The sequence below is a fragment of the Tiliqua scincoides genome, chromosome 9, assembly GCF_035046505.1.
Source record: "Tiliqua scincoides isolate rTilSci1 chromosome 9, rTilSci1.hap2, whole genome shotgun sequence".
Lineage (NCBI taxonomy): Eukaryota > Metazoa > Chordata > Lepidosauria > Squamata > Scincidae > Tiliqua > Tiliqua scincoides.
The window spans coordinates 24,643,567-24,666,107 of record NC_089829.1 but is presented as its reverse complement, the minus strand read 5'-3'; the positions used below and the strand labels follow the sequence as shown (position 1 = coordinate 24,666,107).

Below are 22,541 nucleotides of genomic sequence, written 5' to 3'. Positions count from 1 at the left end.
CAGCACACTGAGAGGAGAGGTGGACAGGCTTCCTCTCGGTTCAGCCAAGACACCCCATCAGGAAGAGGGAGGGAGAAGATCGATCCAGCCCAGTAACTGCCCAGAGTTCCCTTGGGAGGCCCCTCACATTCTGACAAGCACCAATTCACAGAATGAAAACAAGAAGCTCAGCAGATACTTTGCTTAGTTCCCACTTGAGCGAGTCGGCAAATACAATGGCATTCAAAAGACACAGTTTGCTTTTGGAGTGCATGTTTCACACAGTCCAATAGTATAATGAACTGTTACATTATTCTTCCGCACGTCCTGCTCCAAACACAGTGGGTTATTGTCTTTCCATTCCATGTACTATGCAGTTCGGAAGACTTTATCTAGGCATAGCTTCTCCATCCAATGAAACAAGTTTTGTTTGTTTTTAAAGTAGGATAAAACCAAAATAACTTTTGGCCACAAAATATAAGAAGTTCATAAATGTTTATTGTGTTTAATAAATGCACCAACTTAAGTGTTTATTTTAAAAAAGTGTAACAGCTGATGAACCCTTCCAACCTGGTATCTAAGCCTAAAGAGACACATTAATCTTATCAGTATCAGTACATCATGCAGCAAGTTAGGAATAGGAACAGGATAAATGACAGTATATAGATACACAGACACACGAGCTGTCAAGCTACTGAGTCCATTTAAGACACAGATGAGTCACAAAGACAACACTGATACACGGATGAGCATTCTGTTTCCTAAAAGCAGCACAAACACCACCTATGTGGACGCCTTAACAAAGGTGGAATCATAGTTGCCACCATCTCTGAGTGACAAAGCCCAGGTAGCATGAGTGTCAGACTTAGCTCATCCTTATACAAGTCTCTGAAAATAAATTAGTATGATGCTATCTATGATGGTATCGGCCACATTCTAATTTTTGCCAAGCTAGAGTTATATTTGGAATGAAAGATAACCAGCCTGTGTCAAGGAGACAGAAGGCAACCTCAACGAATCAAGATGTGTCTTTTCTTGCTATAATGCTGAAGGGTCAAGTCATTCCACATGGGTCACACTGGGCAGAAACTCATTTTGTAAAGACACATTAGTCTTACTTATGCACACCCAAACAAAAAACTGTCATATCAAGTGATGGTGGCAGAGAACAGTTTGCAGTTTACCCTGTAATTAACCACAGTTTACTAGACTTTGACAATAACATCTCTTAATGCAATGTACGTATATTGTATTAAATTCATCTGTGTATTTGTGTTCAGGTATCCGAAATGTGTATTTCTGTTCACCGTCCACATACTGCAGTTGTAACAGAAAACTCCCCAATACTATCATGCAAAGTTTGGACTAAAAGAATTCCTCAGAGCTGAAAGCTATTTCTTCATTCTAGCACACAGCTGAGCTCAGGATAGTAGAAGAGACATCTGAACTGCAGTTGGTCTAATGTCATGATGTGGTTTACAAACGTTATTAAGCATGACTTTGAAATGTGGTCAGTCTACAAAGTGGAAAAAAAGGATTATTTTATAAGCTTGAAAAATGACAGGTGTGCTCATGAGGAAAGTGTTATGCAGGAGTCTGCCAAGTGCATCAATAAATGTGTGTGCACACACAAATATATGTGCAGAAATTCTACACCTTGGCAGTCAATCCCACGGATTTTAGCAGAATCAATGAACATTCTCTATTCCATGTTCTGGATCCAAATGACAACCACAAAAGGCCTTAAGTGAAGAACAAGATAGTTGTTGGAAATGGAGACAAAGCTGGCACTTTTCAGAGGTAGGTGGGGTTGGGCCAGCTGGAGCAAGATCAGCACTAGATTAGTCAGGAAAAATCACGTCCCCTGCCGTGCCACATCAAACTTTTATGTGTTCCTTTCTCAACACACACCTGTGTATTGTTACCAAACTTTTTTGGATGTGCGCGTCTAACTTTGGGACAGCTTTTGCCACTATTCAGCCCATGAAAAATTGATACAGAGTAGTCCTGATGCTGAACAAAGCATGGAATTCTACTCCAGGCATGGTTTGAACTGCCACTGGGGGAGAGATATATAGTCAAAGCAGATTCTCATGCTACAGCCCATCAAGAGTTAATGACATGACAACACCCCAACCCCCTTTGAAGAAACTGCCCTTGGCCATAATATGCATCTAGGTATATTCTAAACTATGTATATAAAGTGCTAACAGTATTTTGGCTTCTTCTCTTCTTATAGTTGTCCAATTCCCTTAATAGGCATTCGCTCGTGGGGGTGGTGAATATGTCCATTAGATCTTGTTTCAATGTGCAGCTGGTGCCAATCTGGGAAGGACGAGCGGACAGTACGATCCATTATTGGCTGAAGTGGACGAAAATTGTCCACCATCCTCTTCTCCTCCTCTCCTTCAGGGGTAAAGAGCAACATCCGAAACACCTCGAGCTGGAAACAGAAACATAAGGGAAAATCGGTGTGGGGCCAGAACCACCAAGATTTTGCACCCCCGCCTCCGAAATATCCAAGTGCTAACAATTGTTCAGTTCTCATTCAGTACTCTAGAAGAGACCTGGTTGTCATCTGGAGATGAAATCCATCACAAGTTCAACTTTCCACCACTGAGAATGGGATGAGTTCTAAGCATCTGGATGATGGTAGCATATCACCTCTAAATAAATTCCCCTGCATTTTTAACCTGCTTTGAATTCCTGTTTCCTGGATTTAATTCCCTATGAGCCAGAGGCTTGGTGCAGACAAATAAGTGATCCATGTTGCCTGTGGTTTGTTGCCTTAATCCTAGTTAGCATTAGCCATGGTTCAGTTTACCAAGAGAAGCCTGCTTCCAGCAAGATTTTGCTTGTCCCTCTGCAAGCAGGAAACTGCCTTACCAGGGATTGCTAAGTGACCACAGCTGACACAAGCCATCACTGTTGCCTCTTGGTTTGTGGACAATTCTTAACAAGGAGTTAGGTATGCAGATGTGACGCTAAACTTGCATAAACCATAGTTTCCTATTAAGCCCAAATAGGAAACTGGTTAAACTGTGGTTAGTTCACATAGGAATAGGGACAAAAATGTGGTTTCAGATCTTGGTTTCTTAACTAACCACTGTTAGAATAAATCAGAATAGCGTGAGGTCAGATACTATAGGAAATTACAGTTTATTTGAACCCATAAAAAGGAAGTGTCAACTTTTGCTAATTGCATGCAGCAGACGGGGGAAGAGGGAGTGTGCCACTCAAGAAGGCTGTCCTTCTAACTCTAAACGCAGCATTATATACAAACACGGCTGCTGCTATTTTTTTGTCAGACATTCTTTAAAATGCTCCTATTTTCACAAGAACCCCCCCCCCCCAGTTTAGCTTTGCCTTTGGACATGCAGATACAGTCCATCAGTGTTAGTGCTCCTAAGGACTAAGAGTGGTCTGTTGTCCATGAGTGCTTGTGCTATAATATATTTGTTAGTCTTCAGACTGTCTCAGAATATCTTTTTGTTTCTGCTAGAGCAGACTAACAGAGCTACCCCTCTGGAGGATACTCTAGAAGAGAGTGAGTGACTGATCAGCAGTTTCCAGGCTGCAAGCAACATTCCCCCTTGAACATAAGAACATAAGAACAGCCTCACTGGATCAGGCCATAGGCCCATCTAGTCCAGCTTCCTGTATCTCACAGCAGCCCACCAAATGCCCCAGGGAGCACACCAGATAACAAGAGACCTCATCCTGGTGCCCTCCCTTGCATATGGCCTTCTGTCATAGCCCATTTCTAAAATCAGGAGGTTGCGCATACACATCATGGCTTGTAACCCGTAATGGATTTTTCCTCCAGAAACTTGTCCAATCCCCTTTTAAAGGCGTCCAGGCCAGATGCCGTCACCACATCCTGTGGCAAGGAGTTCCACAGACCAACCACACGCTGAGTAAAGAAATATTTTCTCTTGTCTGTTCTAACTCTCCCAACACTCAATTTTAGTGGATGTCCCCTGGTTCTGGTGTTATGTGAGAGTGTAAAGAGCATCTCCCTATCCATTCTGTCCATCCCCTGCATAATTTTGTATGTCTCAATCATGTCCCCCCTCAGACGCCTCTTTTCTAGGCTGAAGAGGCCCAAACGCCGTAGCCTTTCCTCATAAGGAAGGTGTCTCAGCCCCGTAATCATCTTAGTTGCTCTCTTTTGCACCTTTTCCATTTCCACTATGTCTTTTTTGAGTCTTGCCCTCTTCTCACATATGTCTCCAGTATACCAGCAAAGATACCACTTTTCCATTTGGTATACCTGATCCTCGTCAACCTCTATCGCCTTCTTCTTGATGATCCAGGTCACAGACTCTGAAAGCGGAGGAGTGGTCAAGGATCCCGCATAGGTCCAGTAATCTGGGCATGATGGCAACAGGCAGGACGGGTCAAATTCCTCAAACTCAACAAGTGCATCCTGGCAAATACAAGCAGGCCTGTGGTAAGTCTCAGCCAATGGCCATGGAATCCCTGCTCACGATGCCTGTCTTTCCTGAGTTCTGTCCAATACTAGAATATTTGCTTCCTGGACGATTTTGTCCTGGTCGCTGGTATCCCAGGACATTCATGTCTGGTTCCCCCCCCCCCCAAACCCAGTCATTTGCATTCCACTATAACTGGGAAACAAGCAAACTATAACTGGGCAACAAATCCCATGTTATATATCCTAAGCCTCATATCCCATCCCTAACCCCACCCTTGCATTTAAAAAATAAAAAAGTACATCTGATATAAATATAAATATATAGGGACACAAATGTCCACAACCAGGACACAGTAGTCCAGGACAGGACCATGGTTCTGTCACTGTTCTGTCCATTAAGCATGGAGAGAGTGTTTGCTAATACTGTTCCATCACAACACCTACACCAGAGTTTCTACCAGGAGAAGCAGCTAAGGGGGTGTAACTGGGAGAAGCCCAGGAATGAGAGGGCACCCCACATGGGTTCCCAAGGAGATTGAGACCATTCACCTCTCTAAAAGGGCTGGAGAGATTTTAGAGCTGTCCCCAGACCAGTCCCCAGGAAGCAGAAGCCTGGGAACTCCAGGACCTTCTATTTGCTACCCAAGCAGGAATAGTCACCAGAGAACCAACAGGAAACAAGGGACAGGTTGCAGCCAAGTGAGGATGCATGCAGTTGACCCCAAGTTCTATCCCTTGATTTCTAGTTAAAAGAACACAAGGAACAGACAATGAGAAAGACCTTTGTCCAAGGCCTCAGAGGGCCACTGCCAGCCAATGTAGACAGCTCCAAGATAGATGGAACAGCAGTCCACTTAGACTAGCTCAGTGACTCAGTAAAAAGCAGCCTCATATGTATTCAATGACGTCCATCACCAACAGTGTAAAATTTGTTATGCAAGACAGTAAAGACTGTAGGCGACTGAAAGACCTCGCAAACTATCAGAGAAAGCCGTTAGTGACAGCATAGTATCCCTCATTATATTCTTAGGTGTACAGGGAACACGTTTTAAGCACTCATACAAAATACAAAAAGCGTGAATGTCACACACAGACCTGTCCTATCCAAGTACGCTCAGTGGGAAGCCGTGACTGGTTGCATCTTCCACTAGGTGTATGCTTGACTGCAAATCCACATTTGCCTCTGCAAAATGTTTCAAATATTCTGTAGAATCCTGGAAAACAATTCATGTCTTTACCTTGTGTTTGATTGTTGGCAAGGCATCAACTAACTTCTGCAGGCCACTGTGATTAGCTCCAAGCTGTCAGACAAAAGGCAGAAACAGGAAGTGGTGATGAGGTGGGCTGTAGTTTGTCAAAACTTCAGTGGTAAGTGAACAGCTTGGTCTTTAAGGTGCTATCAGGCTCTTGGCTATTTTTGCTGGAGCAGACCCCTCTAGAAGCAAGTTTTTACTTATGTGGAACCCAGAGGTGAAATATTGTGCATGAACTCTTGCAGTCTTCTGATGAATATTAGGAAATTTCTGGTACCCTGTCCTCATTTGTTACCACCCACTTTCCCTATCAACTGTATCTGAATCTAAAATAAATGACTGACCTTGCACAGAAAGTTAAAGATTACTTGTATGAACTGTGTTGAAACCTCAGTTGACCCTAATCTGCAGACTTGCAATCTGTGGATTTCAACAACTGCAGACATCTCCCTGCACCTCAAAAGGCCGCCAGAAAGCAACTGGAAGCAACTTCCAATTTGTGCATGCAACTTCCAATTGCATCTGCGAGATGTTCTGAGGCACGGGGAGACCAATGGAGTGGGCTGTGGGCCTGTGTGATCTCCAGTATGACCTCCAAGTAAGCAACTGCGGCAGCAGGACTCTGCCCCCACTTCAAGACTCCAGCATCCACAGATTTTGGTATCCATGGGGTTTCCTGGAACCAACCCCCTGCAGATTTTGAGGGCCCACTGTATCTATACAAGTTATTGCTGTAATATAAACACTATTCCACAAATAAAAAATAAAAATAAATGTTATTTAAAAGATGCATTTTGTATAAGGAAAGGTCTTTGTGCCTTAAAAATAACTGTGCAGAATGAGTGGTACCTTCAAGAAGACACCGATCACAGCCAAGCCGTTATCCTCCATTAGAGCTTCTTCAAAACTTGCAAATTTGCAACAATTCCAGTGGACTAAATGCAACTGGAGTGGAAAAAGCAGTCACAGTTTTAAGAATTATGAGAAAGTCAAAAGGCAACAATAACTACTTTCTACGTTTGAAAAATTTAAGAAACTGGGGTTTGACCCTTGAATCTTGATGGGAGTCCTATGACCACTTCCTGTGCCACTTTCCTGCCTGAACATGGCCCACAAAAGGAACCATCACTGGGTCAGATCAATGTACTTCTCCAGGTTTTGTCAATGGGGTGACCAATCAGAAACAGAGGAGTTGAGACAGACAATTCCTGGGAATAGAACCAGATGTATTTGTGTTCTAGAAGAGAAATCTTTGTACATACATGCTCCCAAGCAAGGCTCACCACCACACAAGGATTTCTGCACACATCACCCACAAACACACAGCAACCCTCATTTCTTTCCCTTACCTCTGCTGGGAAAACTTTGCAGTCAATCGTGTGTTCTGAGCCCCATTCATTTACAGCCCCCCAGTGAAAGTGGAACTGCTTCAGCCTATAGTTGTTCTCCAGAGGTCCTCCTGTAATAACTGACAGAAGACAGAAAATGTATTAGGAGCCACAGTGATGCACTTCAGAGTGCATCACCGACATAACTGAAATGAGAAATACTACTTGCCAGAAATATCAAAACCACTGAAGACAACCCAGAGTATATCCAGTTCCTCTTCATGGGAACAATGAAGGTGGGACTTTGCCCTAAGTAAAGAAGCTGACCTCCCAGATTTGTCTTTTGAATGATCTAACACATCCAGACTCATTTGAAACAAAGTGGTACCCATTTGCTACGTGTTTAAATGGGGATCCCTTCACCCACTTGGGTGTTTTCTTTACAACTCAAATAATCTGAGATAGAATTCATTACTACTTACTTCACAGTTTGAAAAGGTTTTATGTTAGCAAGATATCCTCATTGCCCCTTCCTAACATTTTTAGAATATTGTGTAATTTTGCCTTCCTCTATTAAAGTCTGGTGCAGGTTGTGTGTGGGGGTGGTTTTTTTTGGGGGGGGGGAATTTGTTGCATAGTTATGAAAAACACTTTAATAAAAGTAATTGTTTTTAAGTGGATGGCAACAGCAGAGGTGGTATTATAGAATTTACAGGCATCTTGAAAGTTAGTTACCCTGCTAACTGGGTAAGAGCCACTTTTTCAAATGGGTGCTCCTCTGTTTAGCAGGGGGAGAGTTACTGGCCCACCTTACCTCAGCAGTGTCTTTTCTAGTGGCTGTCTGCTGGTGTACTTGTGCGTCTTTTTAGACTGTGAGCCCTATTAGGACAGGGAGCCATTAGTCATTTGATTTTTCTCTGTAAACCGCTTTGTGAACTTTTAGTTGAAAAGTGGTATATAAATACTGTTAATAATAATAATAATAATATTAAAACAACGTCCTAACTGATACAGATGCTGACACCACAGAGAGACTTGCACAATCATGTTGGAGATGCATCACGTGCCTTGTCTGCTCCTGTGAACAAGTGACTTTCGGTTGGCTCACTGAGATATTATAGGGTGCTTACGTCTACAGCATCCAAACATAGCATCTGCATTGATCCCGTGATCTGCTGGTGATACTTTTGGAATCATGAAAAAATACTGGTGCCCACAAAAGGCAGTGCTATTCCTGGAGCTCTTATTGCCCCAACAAAGTTCATATCCATGTAAACGGGCAAGAGGGTGAAAAACCCATTGATCATGACAGCACTTGGAGCCATATATTTATTATATTTTTAATCCACATCAAAATACCAAGAGATTAACTGGCATCAGTGTACATAACACAGAATAATCTGCTGCAGCAAAAATATTGGCTCTGGGCACAACCAAAATCTGGTCTAAACGTTTTCCAACATGACAGAGTTGACTTTTGCAGCTGAATTTTCATGGATGCTGGACTGTGTTATCGCCACATCTAGAGGTACATCACCAGGCTGGCAGCTGCAACTTCTTTTGGGTTCACACAAGAAATGATATCCCCCCCCCAAAAAAAAAAATCTTCAAAGCTAGCTGTTTAATGAAATTGTAGGCCATCCCACATAAATCAGGAAATCATTTGGCTGTCTAAAATAAGGGGAGTTTACCTGTGTGGGCCAAAACGTGCCCACACAGAACTCTGTCTTGTCTTCCTCCTCTGACCAGTCATTTCCCTTCCATTGTATGGAAGCAACAAGATCAGGAAGTCTGCAGGAAATTGCAACAGACAGAACACGATTGCCCCCTTGTGGGAAAAAGTACTTGTGCAACATGTAAATAATTTATAGTAACATACAAATTAAACATCCTATCATCATTTATTTCTGAATTGCTTAGTAGTGACTGGCTTTATTTATGTGCAATCACTGAACAAACATGTCTCTACAACCTTCTTGCTGAACCTAAAGCAAAATTGCTCCCTTCTTCATCATGTCAAATCTCAACAGCAGGGAATGGGGAGTTGCCATAGAAGAAAGTCTTCCTTGTATCACAACCGCACGTCCGTGTGGCTGAGACAGCAGCAGAAGCCCACCATATTTTGAGCTGCAGCTGCTGGCATTCCACAAAGTTTCTACAATTCTTTGCCAAGACCCAACTTTGCATTTGTCACCATCCACAACGTACGTTGCCAACACATGTCCACCACAAACCAGCAGAGGGCGACAGCGTCCACCAAACCACCACTTCATACCTGTCACATTTACCTTAAATTTTCAGGATCTCTTTTATTCTACCCCAGGAGCTGAACTAGCCTCACCTTTTCCAGAAATCCCATTTGGATCTCGTCTGAGATGTTGTGTTCCTACTTCCTTTCAAACACATGGCTCCTCTTTTTCAGATTTTTGCACTTGTCTTCATCTTTACTTTTATTTGTAATCCACATTTCCTTTTTCTCTTCTCTATCTGTATCTCTTTCTATTCTTGGTGAGCAACAGAAGTGAGGAGAAAGCAAACACAAAGGAAGAAGAGGAAAACATCAAGGGCAGGTGAGAAAGGTGAGTCAGGCCCAAATCCTAATCCCCTTTCCAGCACTGACATAGCTATGCCAACAGGGCACATGCTGCATTCACAGAGGCCTCCTCAAGGCAAGGGAATGTTCTTGCCCTTACCTCGGAACTGCATCACCCTTACCTTGCTGCTGGAAAGCTGGTTAGGATTGAGCCCTAAACTAAGCATTTCAATAATTAGAAAAACACAAAGAAAAAATATTAGGAGTAAAGCAAGAACAAAGTTATAAGCACAGAGGAAGCTGCCATACAGAGTCAAACGCTTTTCCCACCTACCCCTGCATTGCCAGTCTCTGACTGGCAGAGACTCTCCAGGATTTCAGGCAGGAATTTTTCTTTGCCCTACCCAGTACCTTCTGCATGCAAAGCAGATGCTCTTTCACTCAGCTACAGCCAACTTCCCTTCAATGATTTTTATGTTATGTCTTTAGTGCCATCCCAGTCCAGTTCCCACTGAATGCAACTGGATAAGATACCTGGAAAAGCCTAAGGATAGTAGCTTAAGCATTTGTATGGCATTAAAAAAAATTTTTTTAATCACTGGATTTTGCTTTTATAATTTATATTGTTGTTGGAAGCTGTCTTCAGGTCCTTTAGGTGGAAAGGAAGAATCTACATTTTATAAATAAATAAAATAAAAATAAGGTGTACTAGCTCATTTTTGGCTTGTGCTTCTAGATAATTCAATTACATTGGAGCACAGTAATACAATTAGCTGTCAGTAATGCAAATGCATTTCTCTTCTCACTGTCTTGCCTTAGATATTGTGGAAAATGCGGGCATTAAAAGCACCAAAATATCTGACTTAATCTGACTTAATATCTGATGACTTAATAACATGGATCAGAGTTACTTCAAGGCAACGGCAGCAGCCAAAAGAGGAAACCTACGATGAACTTACATTTATAAGAAGCTAAAGTTTGTGGAGCAAAAGTGATCCCCACAGCAGGGTGAGCAAGAGCAGCTAGACAGGGAATGCAGAGAAACCAGAGGAAAAGGTAGCTCCTGATGACAGTCACAGCTGTGATAGTTATCAAATAAGGCTTGGTTAACAACCTGCAATGCAATTCCTCTCAGATCATATGCATAGGTGCAAAGATGACCAGAAAATGGGGCAACATTGACAAATGAAGCTCAGAGAGAGAGAGAGAGAGAGATTGCAATGGAGGAAAGCAAAGCCATTTCTTTCTTCAGGGAAGAGGGATGCTGGCCTAGATGGGCCTCCAGAAGAGCTCTGCTTGGGTTCTTAACATGATGTGATAACGTTATTCCATGAGTGTTGCTGGATATTCTGATCATACAGAAGCCACAAGCAACAAAGAACGGCAATGGTGTTTGTTGGCCAAGCGGCTTATTAGGATATGGCTCTTGAGTCGATATCTTACCTGTTTAAATGGAATCATTCATTACAATATTAAGTGCACAGCACTTGGTTACAGTGAGCTAATCAAGACCTGGCTATTCTTTCAAAGAGAAAAGACCTTTGACAATGTTGGAGAGTGCAGCTCAATTCCCCACCCCTGCAAAGGACTCAGGCTGAAATAATTCCAAGGAGCAGAAGAGGAGAACCTGGCCTGCTGAGTAGCCAGGGCCCTATCTCCCCTCCTTGATATTTGCCAGTGAATTATTCAAAGGCTTATCTGTTAATGCAGCCAAGGAGATAAGCAGGCTTTTATTTCATTAATGTTTAATGCTGGAGTAAAACTCTTCATTTGGGTACCTGCAAGCCCAGAAAACCTTTAGGGACAGGTCAAAAATGAAGCAAGGGTCCACCTCATCCCATAATTATTTATATCCTACTTTCCTGTATAAATACACCCCAAAATGCTAAAAGAACAGAACATTAATCAATGCAGCATTTCAAGAAAAGCATAAAAGAGAAGATCAGCAATAGAAATAGCTAAAAACATTAGGAGTTAATTTTAGCAGAGAAAAGTCCCTGCATAAATTCACAGTCCTTACTAATTAGTATTTCTATAAGCTCTTTTCATGACATAAGACATGAAAAGTATTTTAGAGGGTTTGGTCACAAGAAAACAGTATTTATTCATTTGTACCCTGCTTTTCCACATTGTAGTACTGAGAGAGGAGAATGGCGAATTTTCATTCAGGCACCCTCCAGACAGCAGGGAACTGAATGCTGAATCTCCAAACTCAACATTTGATCTGCAATGCACAACATCCCAGGTGAGCTGACTGGATAGCTCCTGTCACTCCTGTGTGTAAGTGCACACATCAGCTCTCACTGGTGGATACATACAAAGCACAGATGGCCATCCATGCCATAGTTTAGGTACAGAAAACCATTCTTGGGCAGTCCATCCCAAACCCTTTTGCAGTAGTCTGGCTGACAAGGGGCATTTGAGGTGCCAGAATACCTTGACAACTGGTCTTACTTGATTTGTCTGTGGAATCCTCGAACTCCACCAGGAATGAGTAGCCATTGTTCCACATATGCAGACAGGTGGTTGGATCGTAGCATATTTCCAGGGGTTTCAGGTGAGGGTCAAAAACGCTGTCTCTCCACTGGATGTTGATTGGAGATTGCCGGCTGCCCCCTGGGATTGTAATGGGACTCTGCCATAGCGGATGTACTACAAGAAGAGCACAAGGCCAGTTTTACATAAACTGCATTCTTTAAGAGGTTCTTTAGGAGGTTTAAGCAGCAGAAGATGTTTGGAAAAACAAGCCAGGATTCAAAGAATCATAAGTACATACCTAAGAACATAAAATGAGGCCCACTGGATCAGGACAAGGACCCACCTAGTCCAGCTTCCTGATCTCACAGTGGCCCACCAGACGCCTCAGGGAGTACACAAGACAACAAGATACCTGCATCCTGCCACTCCCTTGCACTGGGCATTACAAGGTAGCCTACTGCTAACACCAGGAAGTTGCACAAGTCCATCATGGCTTGTAACCTGTGATTGACTTTTCCTCTGTAAGTCTGTCCAACCTTTTAAAGGCAACTAGGACAGATGCCATCACCAAATCCTGTGGCAAGGAGTTCCACAGATTAATTGCACTACTCTGGGTAAATAAATATTTCCTTTTGTCTATTCTAACTCTTCCGACACTCAGTTTTAGTGGATGTCCCCTGGTGTGAGAGGGGAAAAGAACATCCCTCTTTCTACTCTATCTGTTCCATGCATACCGTAGATACTCACCTCTTCTGTATTTGCATTGTGTCATGCAATGCAAGAATCTAAGGGCCCAATCCTATCCAACCTTCCAGCACCAATGCAGCGGCAATACAACCCCTAAGTAAGAGAACAAACATTCCCATAGCTCAAGGAGGGCTCTGTGAGTGCTCCCCCAGAATGCAGCACACACCCCATTGGCATGGTTGCAACAGCGCTGGAAAGTGGGATAGGACTGGACCCTAAGTAGCCTTCAGACTAAGAACACTAACAGTTCCCCCACATCATACAGGAAACCAATCATGAAACTAAGAGAATTTCAAAGGGAGTTTGAGAGACAAGGGTCTTTTGTTTCAAGGAAAAACAAACCCAAGGTCCTACTGGGTGCATGGAAGCTCTTGAGTTTGCCTGCACTTGCATCCCAGCCATGGCCTCTAAAGTCTCAAGCAACAACCGTATTCAAGCAGCCAGTGGGCAAGAATTATCAAGATTCTTGTGCAATTCAAATGTACAGAAATGGCAATGGGATTTGCATTTTAATCTGTATCTTGGATTTGCCTCTCCCTCACACAGTAACAGGCTCTTTCCCTTCTCCAATAATTCATTAAAGTTATGTTATTGCAGATTATTTTAAACTAAGAAATTGTGACGATTCTGTACTGCTAAACCACCCACACTCCCATCACTATTCACAACTATCCAGTTAAGTCTGGAGATAACCCAGATGCCAACATTTCTCTGGATGGGGTGAGAAATTGATAAAAACTGAGGTTTTTGCTCCCTTACTAGGCTACCCCTATGTCGCATCTGACTGAACAAGGGCTCTACTCAATACAGCAAGAAGAGGGTGGTGGCAACAGAGCACCGAAAGAGGAGGTGTGATCAACAGGGGCTGGTTTTCTCCCATCAAAGCACCTTTATACTGGTAGATGTGGCACCTGTTGAATTTGCGTCTTTTTAGATTGTGAGCCCTTTTGGGACAGGGAGCCATTAGTTATTTGATTTTTCTCTGTAAACCGCTTTGTGAACTTTAAGTTGAAAAGCGGTATATAAATACTGTTGATTGATTGATTGATTGAATTTCTGCCTGTTGTGCCACTATTAAAGGCATGGAAAAATGAGTAACCCCAAGAGAAGGATTACAGTTATGAGGCAAACAGACCCAGTATCTGTCTCTTGGAGCTATAGCAGGGTTAGGGTGGATTTTCAGGGAAGTATCAGCAGGCCTAAGGTGGACACAAAATTTCCCCTTCCTTCTGCTGCATTTCCAGTTCTCTTCCCCACAACTGGCTGCAGTTCTGTACACTTTCCTGCTGATTGTTTCTTGCAAACAATCTTTCCCTCTTCGCTTCAGGAACACAAGACAAGTGCAACTGCCCTAAACAAAAAGGCATGCTTGTAAAAATGCACCCAGAGATATCATGGACAGAGGATGATTCACTAGTAAAGACAACACTGATGAGAGGAAATTGCTGGAAAAAGGGCGTTGGTGGAGGCTGCAGAAGGGGGGTGCAATGAAAGTGCAATGGGAGGCCTACAGGCGGATATGCCAGTCACTGTAGTGTGGCCTAAAGGGGAATCCAAATGGATAAATGACAGCATTCAAGAGTAAACATGGCAGAAACTGATCTGCTGTGGTTCAAGCTTTGATGAGTTTCAACTGAAGTCTGATCTTTGGTAGGTAGAATGTATACATGCATACACATGTACTTTTCACACCACCCCACACCCGCCCCCCCACCTTGGAAAAATTTGTGGACAGCAGAGCCAAAAAGCATTGCCCAGGGTGGCCCTGAATCGGTGACCTTTCCTTGCAGAACCCAAACACAGTTAAACCTGGTAGGGAGGCCCACCAGCCACAAGAGCCAGCACCAGTGGCAGCGGGAGGGGAGGGATAGGAAGTTGGGGGAGGCAGATCTGGAAAACTGGACTTTTGTATGCATGGACCGTGATCACTTAGTGCTGTTGTATCAGGCTGCAATCCTATCCATACTTACCTGGGGGTAAGCCTCATTGAACGCAATGGGACTTACTTCTAAATAGACATGCATAGGATAGCACTCTAAGAAGGACTAGGCTGCAATCCAATGCACACTTACCTGGGAGTAAGCCCCATTGACTCTAATGGGACTTCTGAGTACAGCCCAATCCTATGCTTGTCTACTCAGAAGTAAGTCCAACAGGGCTTACTCTCAGGTAGGTGTGGATAGGATTGCAGCGCCAAACCCTGAAGTGGGTCTCCTCTAGCCTCTAGGGCAGTGATTTTCAACCTTTTTCATCTCATGGCACACTGGCAAGGCACTAAAATGGTCAAGGCCCACCATCAGTCTTTTGACAGCTGACAAGGCACACTGCTGGCAATGGGGGCTCACTTCCCCAATAGTCCTACTAATAAATGACCCTCTCCCAAATTCCTGTGGCACACCAATGCGCCATGTCACAGTGGTTGAAAAGGGCTTCTCTAGGGGCTTCACTCCAAAGCACACTTACCAGGGAGTAAATCCCATGGAGCTTGGTGAGAGTTACCTCTGAGTAGACATGCACAGGGAGCTCACAGGGGCATGCATTGGGCTGTAGTAGGGAGTCCTGCGGCAGGAGAGGGGGGAAGGCAGGTTCTGCTGCAGCTACTATGGGGCTGTCTTTATGGGGTGGAAGAGGAGGGAAGGTCTGGAGGGGCAGAGAGGAAGGGGACACCCCAAGGGAGGGGTCTTTTCCCTGGGAGGGAAGGAAAGGAAGCGGACTGTTCAGGTGCTGGAGCACCCACTGCGGGGGTGGGGGCTTTCCTGGGGTGCCAAGGGAGGAGGGTGGTGCCCGTCACTCACCGCCGTCGCGGAGGCGGTAGGAGGCGCAGGCGCCCAGGCTGCAGCGCCTGGTGCCGCTGCCCGGGCGGAGGGCTGCAGGCGAAGCCTGGGAGGGGGTCCTGCCCAGGCGGCGGAGGAGCAGCGGAGCCAACAGCCGGGCCATGGAGCGCTGGAGGAGACGGTGCCAGCGGAGGCGCTGCTGCTCCAGCCCCGCTTCCCCTGGTCCGCTCCGCCCCGTCCAAGCGGGAGGGGACACGGGCAGCGGCGCGGGCACGGGAGCAGCGCGGACGCGCTTCGGGTGGGTCCAGGCTCCCGAGGCAGGGTGCGTCCTTGGAACTCACGGCCACAAGATGCGGTGGGCTGACGATGATCAGGTTCCTCCTCAAGGCTGCAGTCTTGGCCACGTTTCACCCTGGAGTAAGCCCACTGAGGCTACAATCCTGTCCACACTTTCCTGGGAGTAAGCCCCATTGTCTATAATGGGACTTACTTCTGAGTAGACATGCATAGAATTGGGCTCTGAGTCCCTAATGGAACTTATTTCTGAGTATACATTAATTTACTTAAAACAGTGTTTCTCAAACTGTGGGTCATAAGCCAATTTCAGATGGGTCTACGTTTTAATATTTTGTTTGACTTGATGCTACCCTGGTATGTGACTGTATTTGGGGAAATGTTATACCCTGTACTTTTAACAGGCTACCATGTATATGCTTTTAAGGGTGATAGTAAATACTGGGTAAGTGTGGGTAAGATTGCAGCCTTGGATTGTCAAGAGTTTTCCTGCTTGACGATGTCACTTCCAGTCAATTTAAAGCACCCTTTAAATTGAAGGAAAACAGTTGTTTAACATTTCATTCATTCATTCACCTTTATTGGCATAAAACAGTTGTTTAACAATGAGAGAGAGAGCAGCAGGCTGAGATTCATCAATCATTCTCTCTTCCGGCAGCTGCAACCCAAGACCCCTCCCTTCCCCCTGAGCACTTGAAAGAAATTATGAAGTGTTTGGAGAGGCTGGTGTTGAAACATATTAAGTCTGGTCTTCTACCCACCTTGGATCCTTGTCAATTTGCATACAGGAGTAATAGGTCTACTGATGATGCCAACTCTATTGTTTTACATACAGTCATTTGGAACATGGGGAGGGGGGTACATATGTATGGCTGTTATTTGTGGATTATAGTTCTGTTTTTAACACCATTCTACCTAGCAGGCTGTTTTTTAAAATGACTAGTTTGGGCATACAGCAAGACATTTGTCTGTGGATAAAGGACTTTTTGACAAATAGGCCACAGTCTATGGGCCCACAGGATGGGCTCTTATCAGTCTTCCACTCTGATATTAAATACAGGAACTTCCCAAGGCTGTGTGCTGAGCCCCTTCCTCTATTCCCTGTATACATATGATTGTACCCCATCACATAACATCAATGAAATTATAAAATTTGCAGACAATACTATAGTGGTGGGGCTTGTTAGCGGGAATGATGAGTCTGCTTATAGGAAGGAGGTACAGGAGTTGTTATTGTGGTGCAAAGAAAATCTCTCACTTAACATCAGAAAAACTAAAGAACTTATAATTGACTTCTGGAAAAAGAGGGATGTACACACACCATTATACATTAATGGTGAGGAGGTGGAGAGGGTTGCTAGTTTCAATTCCTAGGTATTTACATCACAGAGGACCTCTTATGGACTATTAACACCAGCATGCTGATAAAAAAGGCACAAAATCGGTTATATTTTCTGAGGAAGCTTGGGAGGTTAAGTTTGTCACAGCAGCTGCTTGTGTTTTACTATCGTTGCACCACTGAAAGTGTCCTAACCTATGATATCTTGGTGTGGTACGGAAATTGCTCTGCAGGGGACAAAAAAGCTCTGCAGAGAATTATTAAGATCATGCAGCACATCATCAGCCTTTATCTACCAGCTTTGGAGGACATCTATACATCTCGCTGTCTGCAGAAGTCAAGTAGTATTCTGAGAGACCCCTTCCATCTGGCTCATGTTCTTTGAACTGTTGCCTTCAGGTAGACTATACAGAACTATTAGAGCAGCACCACAGGATTCCTGAACAGTTTTTATCCCACAGCCATCATTACTTTGAATAAGGCCATATAGTTGTTACGAGGCTCCTGGGCATTATTGTCTGTTATACTGTTTTTATATTATGATGCATGTTGTATAGAATGTGTGGGTGAGTGTGTAAAGTGTGATTGTTGGAATTGTAGTATATATTTATGCTTGTATCTCAAAGGTGCATAAATTTTGTTGTGCTGTAGCACAATGACAATCAAGTTACTACTACTACTACTACTAAAAGATACTTTGCATTGGTGAAGGGAGGGGTTGGAGTCAAGCCTTTCTAAGCACCTTTAGAGAGACTGATTGTTGGATCATCATCTTAATGAATATCTTAACATCACAAAAGTCAGCAAGGCTGTTTTTAAATCACCAGAGCAAAGAAACTGTTTTTTAAATTGATGGAACCCTCCGGAATAATGAGACTCAACCTGTATATAAAAACAATAAATTCAGCCATAATAAGGGAACACAACTAATTGGAGGAGGGCAACTATGTATCACCCAAGGACTGCTACAGAGACACAGGGGGCAGACAAAGAATCCATCACACAAACACAAGAAGGAACAATAACACATGCAGGGGAGTGTGCTGTAAGACTAAAGGTATGAACTCAAGACTGGCCTTTTCCTTCCATGTTTTTCTTCTAATGATTTGCCCACATAGCTGGTGTAGTAATTCATAGCAAACAACCTCATCTCACTTCTGTTCTCCACATTTCCTATTCTGCTCTGCCCCCCTCTTGCTTTGCCCTGTGCAGAGAGGGAGAGGAGTGGAGGTTGGCACATCACTACAAGTGAGAAGGGGTAGCCTTTAGTATGCCACCTAAGATGCCAGCACACTTTGGACCAGCCCTGTCTTTGACAACATAACTCATGTCTCCCAAAAGGAGCACATTTTATATAGACTGATGCCTGACCTTCTGGGTTGTAGGAAAGCACACCAAGCAGAGGCCTCCTCTGAAGGAGGATGCTGAAGTTAGGGATATGTTCCACAAAGGATTAAACTGAGCCATAGCTCCAAACATCCTCTAAGAAGCAAGGACTCTTGTTAGTGCTACAACACCACTAACTTCCTACAGGTGTTCTGAGGTTTGAAGTAATGAACTATAACAGCCAGACCACCTGCCCTGCTCAGTTCACTAGTGCAAACTCAAGGGTGTGTTTATGTGGGCAGGTATTGCTCTAACAGTCCAGCTCAGTTATTTGAAGCTTTGCAAGCTGTTTTGAATCGGTTTTGCATTTAATATATGTAAGGTTATCTAGAGAGTTTACAGTATTGCTTGGTTGTATGTAGGTTGAAGGGTATGGGAGCTTGTTCTAGAATGGCTCTGTGCATGTTTATTGGAAAATAAGTTATAAGGAGCTCTGTAGGACTTATTCCCATTCTGTGCAAGTATACTAGAGTAGTGTGGCTAGCTTTTTGGTGTTTTAAAATAAATATGGTATGATGCCTTTTGGTCCTGTATAAAGAACTATTAAGGTGGTTCCCATGAGTTAACAAAACAATGTAAAGCTTTTAAACAATTAAGGGCCCAATCCAATCTAACTGTCCAGTGCTGATGTAGCAGCAGTGCAGTGCCAAGATAAGGAAACAAACACTCCCTTGCCTTGAGGAGGCCTCCATGATGTCCCCTCACATGCAGGATGCATCTCACACCCCATTGGTATGGCTGCATCAGTGCTGGAAAGTGGGATAGGATTGCCCCTGAGTGACTAAGGGCCTGCTCCTATGCATGTTGTCAGAAGTTAGTTCCATTATAGTCAATGGGGCTTACTCCTAGGTAACTGTGGATAGGATTGTGGCCTAAAGCTAGTTGGGGTTTTGGTTTCTGCCAAAATGGAAATACAGCCCAGTGTAAAAAAAAACAAAAAAAAAACTGACTGTAGAGAGAGCTAAACAGAACAAGATAATCAGAACATTGTTCATCTTATATTTATTTTGTTCTTCTACTTGATCCAAGTGTTCAGATCCTATGTATTTCTATTTCTATATCATTTTAAATTACAGTTCATTAATTTACATCTATAAATGTATACTTTCTACTACATATTTTATAGTATCTTGATTAATTGTCCTTGAAATGTGTTGGGCATTGTTTAAGAAGGTTGTCTTCCCTGCAGTCACTCTTCCAGGGTAGTGTATGTTATAGGAATGCCAGTACGTTTTAGATAAGTGTTTCTTGTGCAGTTGTTGACTATGCTGCCTTTGTTTTTACCTAGCTAAACATTTTATTTCTGATTCCAAACCAGGGTTACTGTTCTTGCCCTCCAGTGTGTGGTAGCAGCCATGGCCTCTGAGGGTCCTGTTGAGGAGCTCCGTGATGCAATGATTTGCCCTATCTGTCAGGGCTATTTCAGAGATCCAATGATGCTGGACTGTGGGCATAACTTCTGCCAGGCCTGTATCCTCCAGTACCGGGTGGGGTCCAACACGATCTCTGCTTGCCCGGACTGCAGAAAACCCTTTCAGCAAAGGGATGTTAGGTCAAACTGGCACCTGGCAAACATTGTACTGCTGGTCAAGAAACTTCAGGAGGGAAGAAGACCAGAGAGGAAAAGGGAGGTGTGCGAGAGGCACTGGAAGCCCCTGAGATTTTTCTGCAATGATGATCAAACCCCTCTCTGTGCAGCCTGCAAAAGAACCAAGGTGCACAGAGCTCATGTGGTGGTTCTGGTGGATGCGGCTGCCCGAGAGCTCAAGGTAAGGCATAGGTGGTGCTCAAGGAGCTCAGAGTGGCTCAAGGTGGTGGCAGTGTGTGGGAAGCTCAGCACCCCGATCTTTAGCCCAGAGCTCCGAAGGTGGTTTATATTTATTAAAATCCTTTCTGGCACTACTTTTTTTTTCTTTTGCCCTCACTGTCCTGGGCTTTGCTTACCCTCACTGCCATTTAATCCTACCACCTGTGACCCACGTGATTTTGTTTATTGCGTTACAATACTACATTTGATGATACGGTGCCCGGAATGTTCCTAGTGGCTAGGTTGGAGAAAGGTGTGGGCCAGCAAAGCTCAGAACAGGACAAATGAAGAAGAAAAAGGCACTGAGAAGAAGTGGTTGAGAGAACAAAATGGTTGGCAACCTTCAGTCTTGAAAGACTATGGTATAATAAGCCTACAGCACCCAGTATTCCCAGGCGGTCTCCCATCCAAGTACTAACCAGGCCTGATCCTGCTTAGCTTCCAAGATCAGACGAGATTGGGCATGTGCAGGGTAACAGTTGCTGTCAGAGAACAAAATGGCACTGAAGTAAAGTGAATAATCTGCAGGGTGAGCCCAGTAATTGGTTTGGTTGGTACAACCACCTTTTGGTGCACAGATTCAGTGCAGCCCCAATAACTGCACTCTGTGTTCATATCATGGATTCATCTCCAGCTTGGTGCAACACCAAAGCTGGACAGGGTCACTTAAACTTCTTAATGCTTTTCCCCAAAGTGTCACAAGTCTGGGCAGGTAAGAGAGAAAAGGTGTGATGGGGCTAGTTGCAGAAGAGCACCCTGATTTGCCTCTTTGGGATAGTGGGAAGTTGCCTTCAGCAAATGGCTGCTAGTCCTTTGCTGCCCAAGCAGATGTGTCCTGACTGGGCTTCCTATGAGATCAAAAGCAATTTGTGTTTCCGTAGGAAAAGATCAGGGCCCAGCTGAAGTCTATGGAGGAAGAAAGAGAGAAACCTGTGAGCCAGAGAACTCCTAAAGAGCTGGGAAGCCTAGAGTTGCTGGTGAGAGTTTATCACTACTGTTTGTGTGCTTTATAAGTCTCGGTCATGTGTGTGCCCCCCCACCGCCCCGTAATCCCCTTTTGGGACTTCTTAGCTGGGGAAAACATACAAAGAACATGTGTTAAATGTAATGAATATAGTACTGCACTTGTAAGTACTGTGTAAATGTTGGATATTATAGTCTTTAGCTGGGGGAGTGAAATTAAAAAAAACATATACCCTGCCCAACTGTAAGATTAACAGTGCAACCCTATGCATGCTTACCTGGGAGTAAACCCCATTGAGTGCTGTGGGTTTACTTCTGAATAAGCTTGCATAGATTACACCATTAGTCTCGCTTATTGGAGGTGTGGGAGTTAAAATTAAAGCATTCATCCTGCATTTTTAACATGTCAACAACTATAAATAACTTTTCTTTCTTTGGGATCACTTCCCAAAAGCTTATTTTGCAATGCATGTATTAAGTCTTTTTAAAGTGCTTTGTTTTTGCTGTAACAGAAAAATGTAGCAGCACCTGTAGCAGCTGTACAGCAGCTGTAAGTTCATATAAGTCACTCCATCAGCTGATATGGACCATTTCCCTGCCACCATCTGGACTCTTTCTGTCTGTCTCCATCATGCAGTAAATGTGATTCTGAATCTGGACACGGCATATATATCCTTCCTTCTCCCTGCGCATCGTAAGGCTGCAAGATGTGAGAAAGATGGCCGTGCTTGCGAAGTGACCAGGTGATGACTGGGATGTACAAAGTTGTGAGATTTACTTCAGGAAGGAACAGGCTAGTAGCAGGTGCCAGTTGAATTGTGGAACTCTTGTGAGACTTGGGCACCATTCAGTTCTTCAGTGAATGTGCATGTGGTAAGGGGGGCAGCTGGCTCTGTCCCTGGCCATTTGAATACTGAACCCAGCTCCTATGTGTTACAATCCATTCTAGTTTTTCCTCTTTTGGGTCATTCATTATATTCCCCTCCCCCATCCCAATCAGTAAAAGTGGCATCTTTTTGTGACCATTTGCTCTTTTGTATTTGTCTTGTTGCATTTGCATATTTGTGAAGTTTTTTAAGTCCTTTATAAAAACCTGTTAACAAAACTTTGTCTCAATAAAGTTTTAAAAAGAAATGAGCTACTGTATCTTGAGGAAAAACTCCTCCATCCCCTCAAAGAAAATGGGGTGATCTACATGAAATTGCTGTGGCCGGCCTTGCAGTGA

The 22,541-nt window shown here is 43.8% G+C and overlaps 1 protein-coding gene and 1 pseudogene across 1 annotated transcript; both read right to left on the bottom strand.

Annotated features, from left to right (window-relative positions):
* Positions 1-457: 457 nt before the first annotated feature.
* On the bottom strand, positions 458-15,712 carry CA5A (carbonic anhydrase 5A). The gene is made up of 7 exons (XM_066636994.1): positions 15,549-15,712; positions 11,983-12,180; positions 7,017-7,135; positions 6,517-6,612; positions 5,653-5,715; positions 4,253-4,408; positions 458-2,422 (listed from the first exon to the last, which is right to left on the bottom strand). Exons 1-7 carry the CDS (start codon positions 15,688-15,690, stop codon positions 2,213-2,215), a joined length of 984 nt encoding a protein of 327 aa, XP_066493091.1. The 5' UTR covers positions 15,691-15,712; the 3' UTR covers positions 458-2,212.
* Positions 15,713-20,723: 5,011 nt separating this feature from the next.
* LOC136660807 (5S ribosomal RNA) lies at positions 20,724-20,843 on the bottom strand (annotated as a pseudogene).
* Between the last annotated feature and the right edge of the window lie 1,698 nt (positions 20,844-22,541).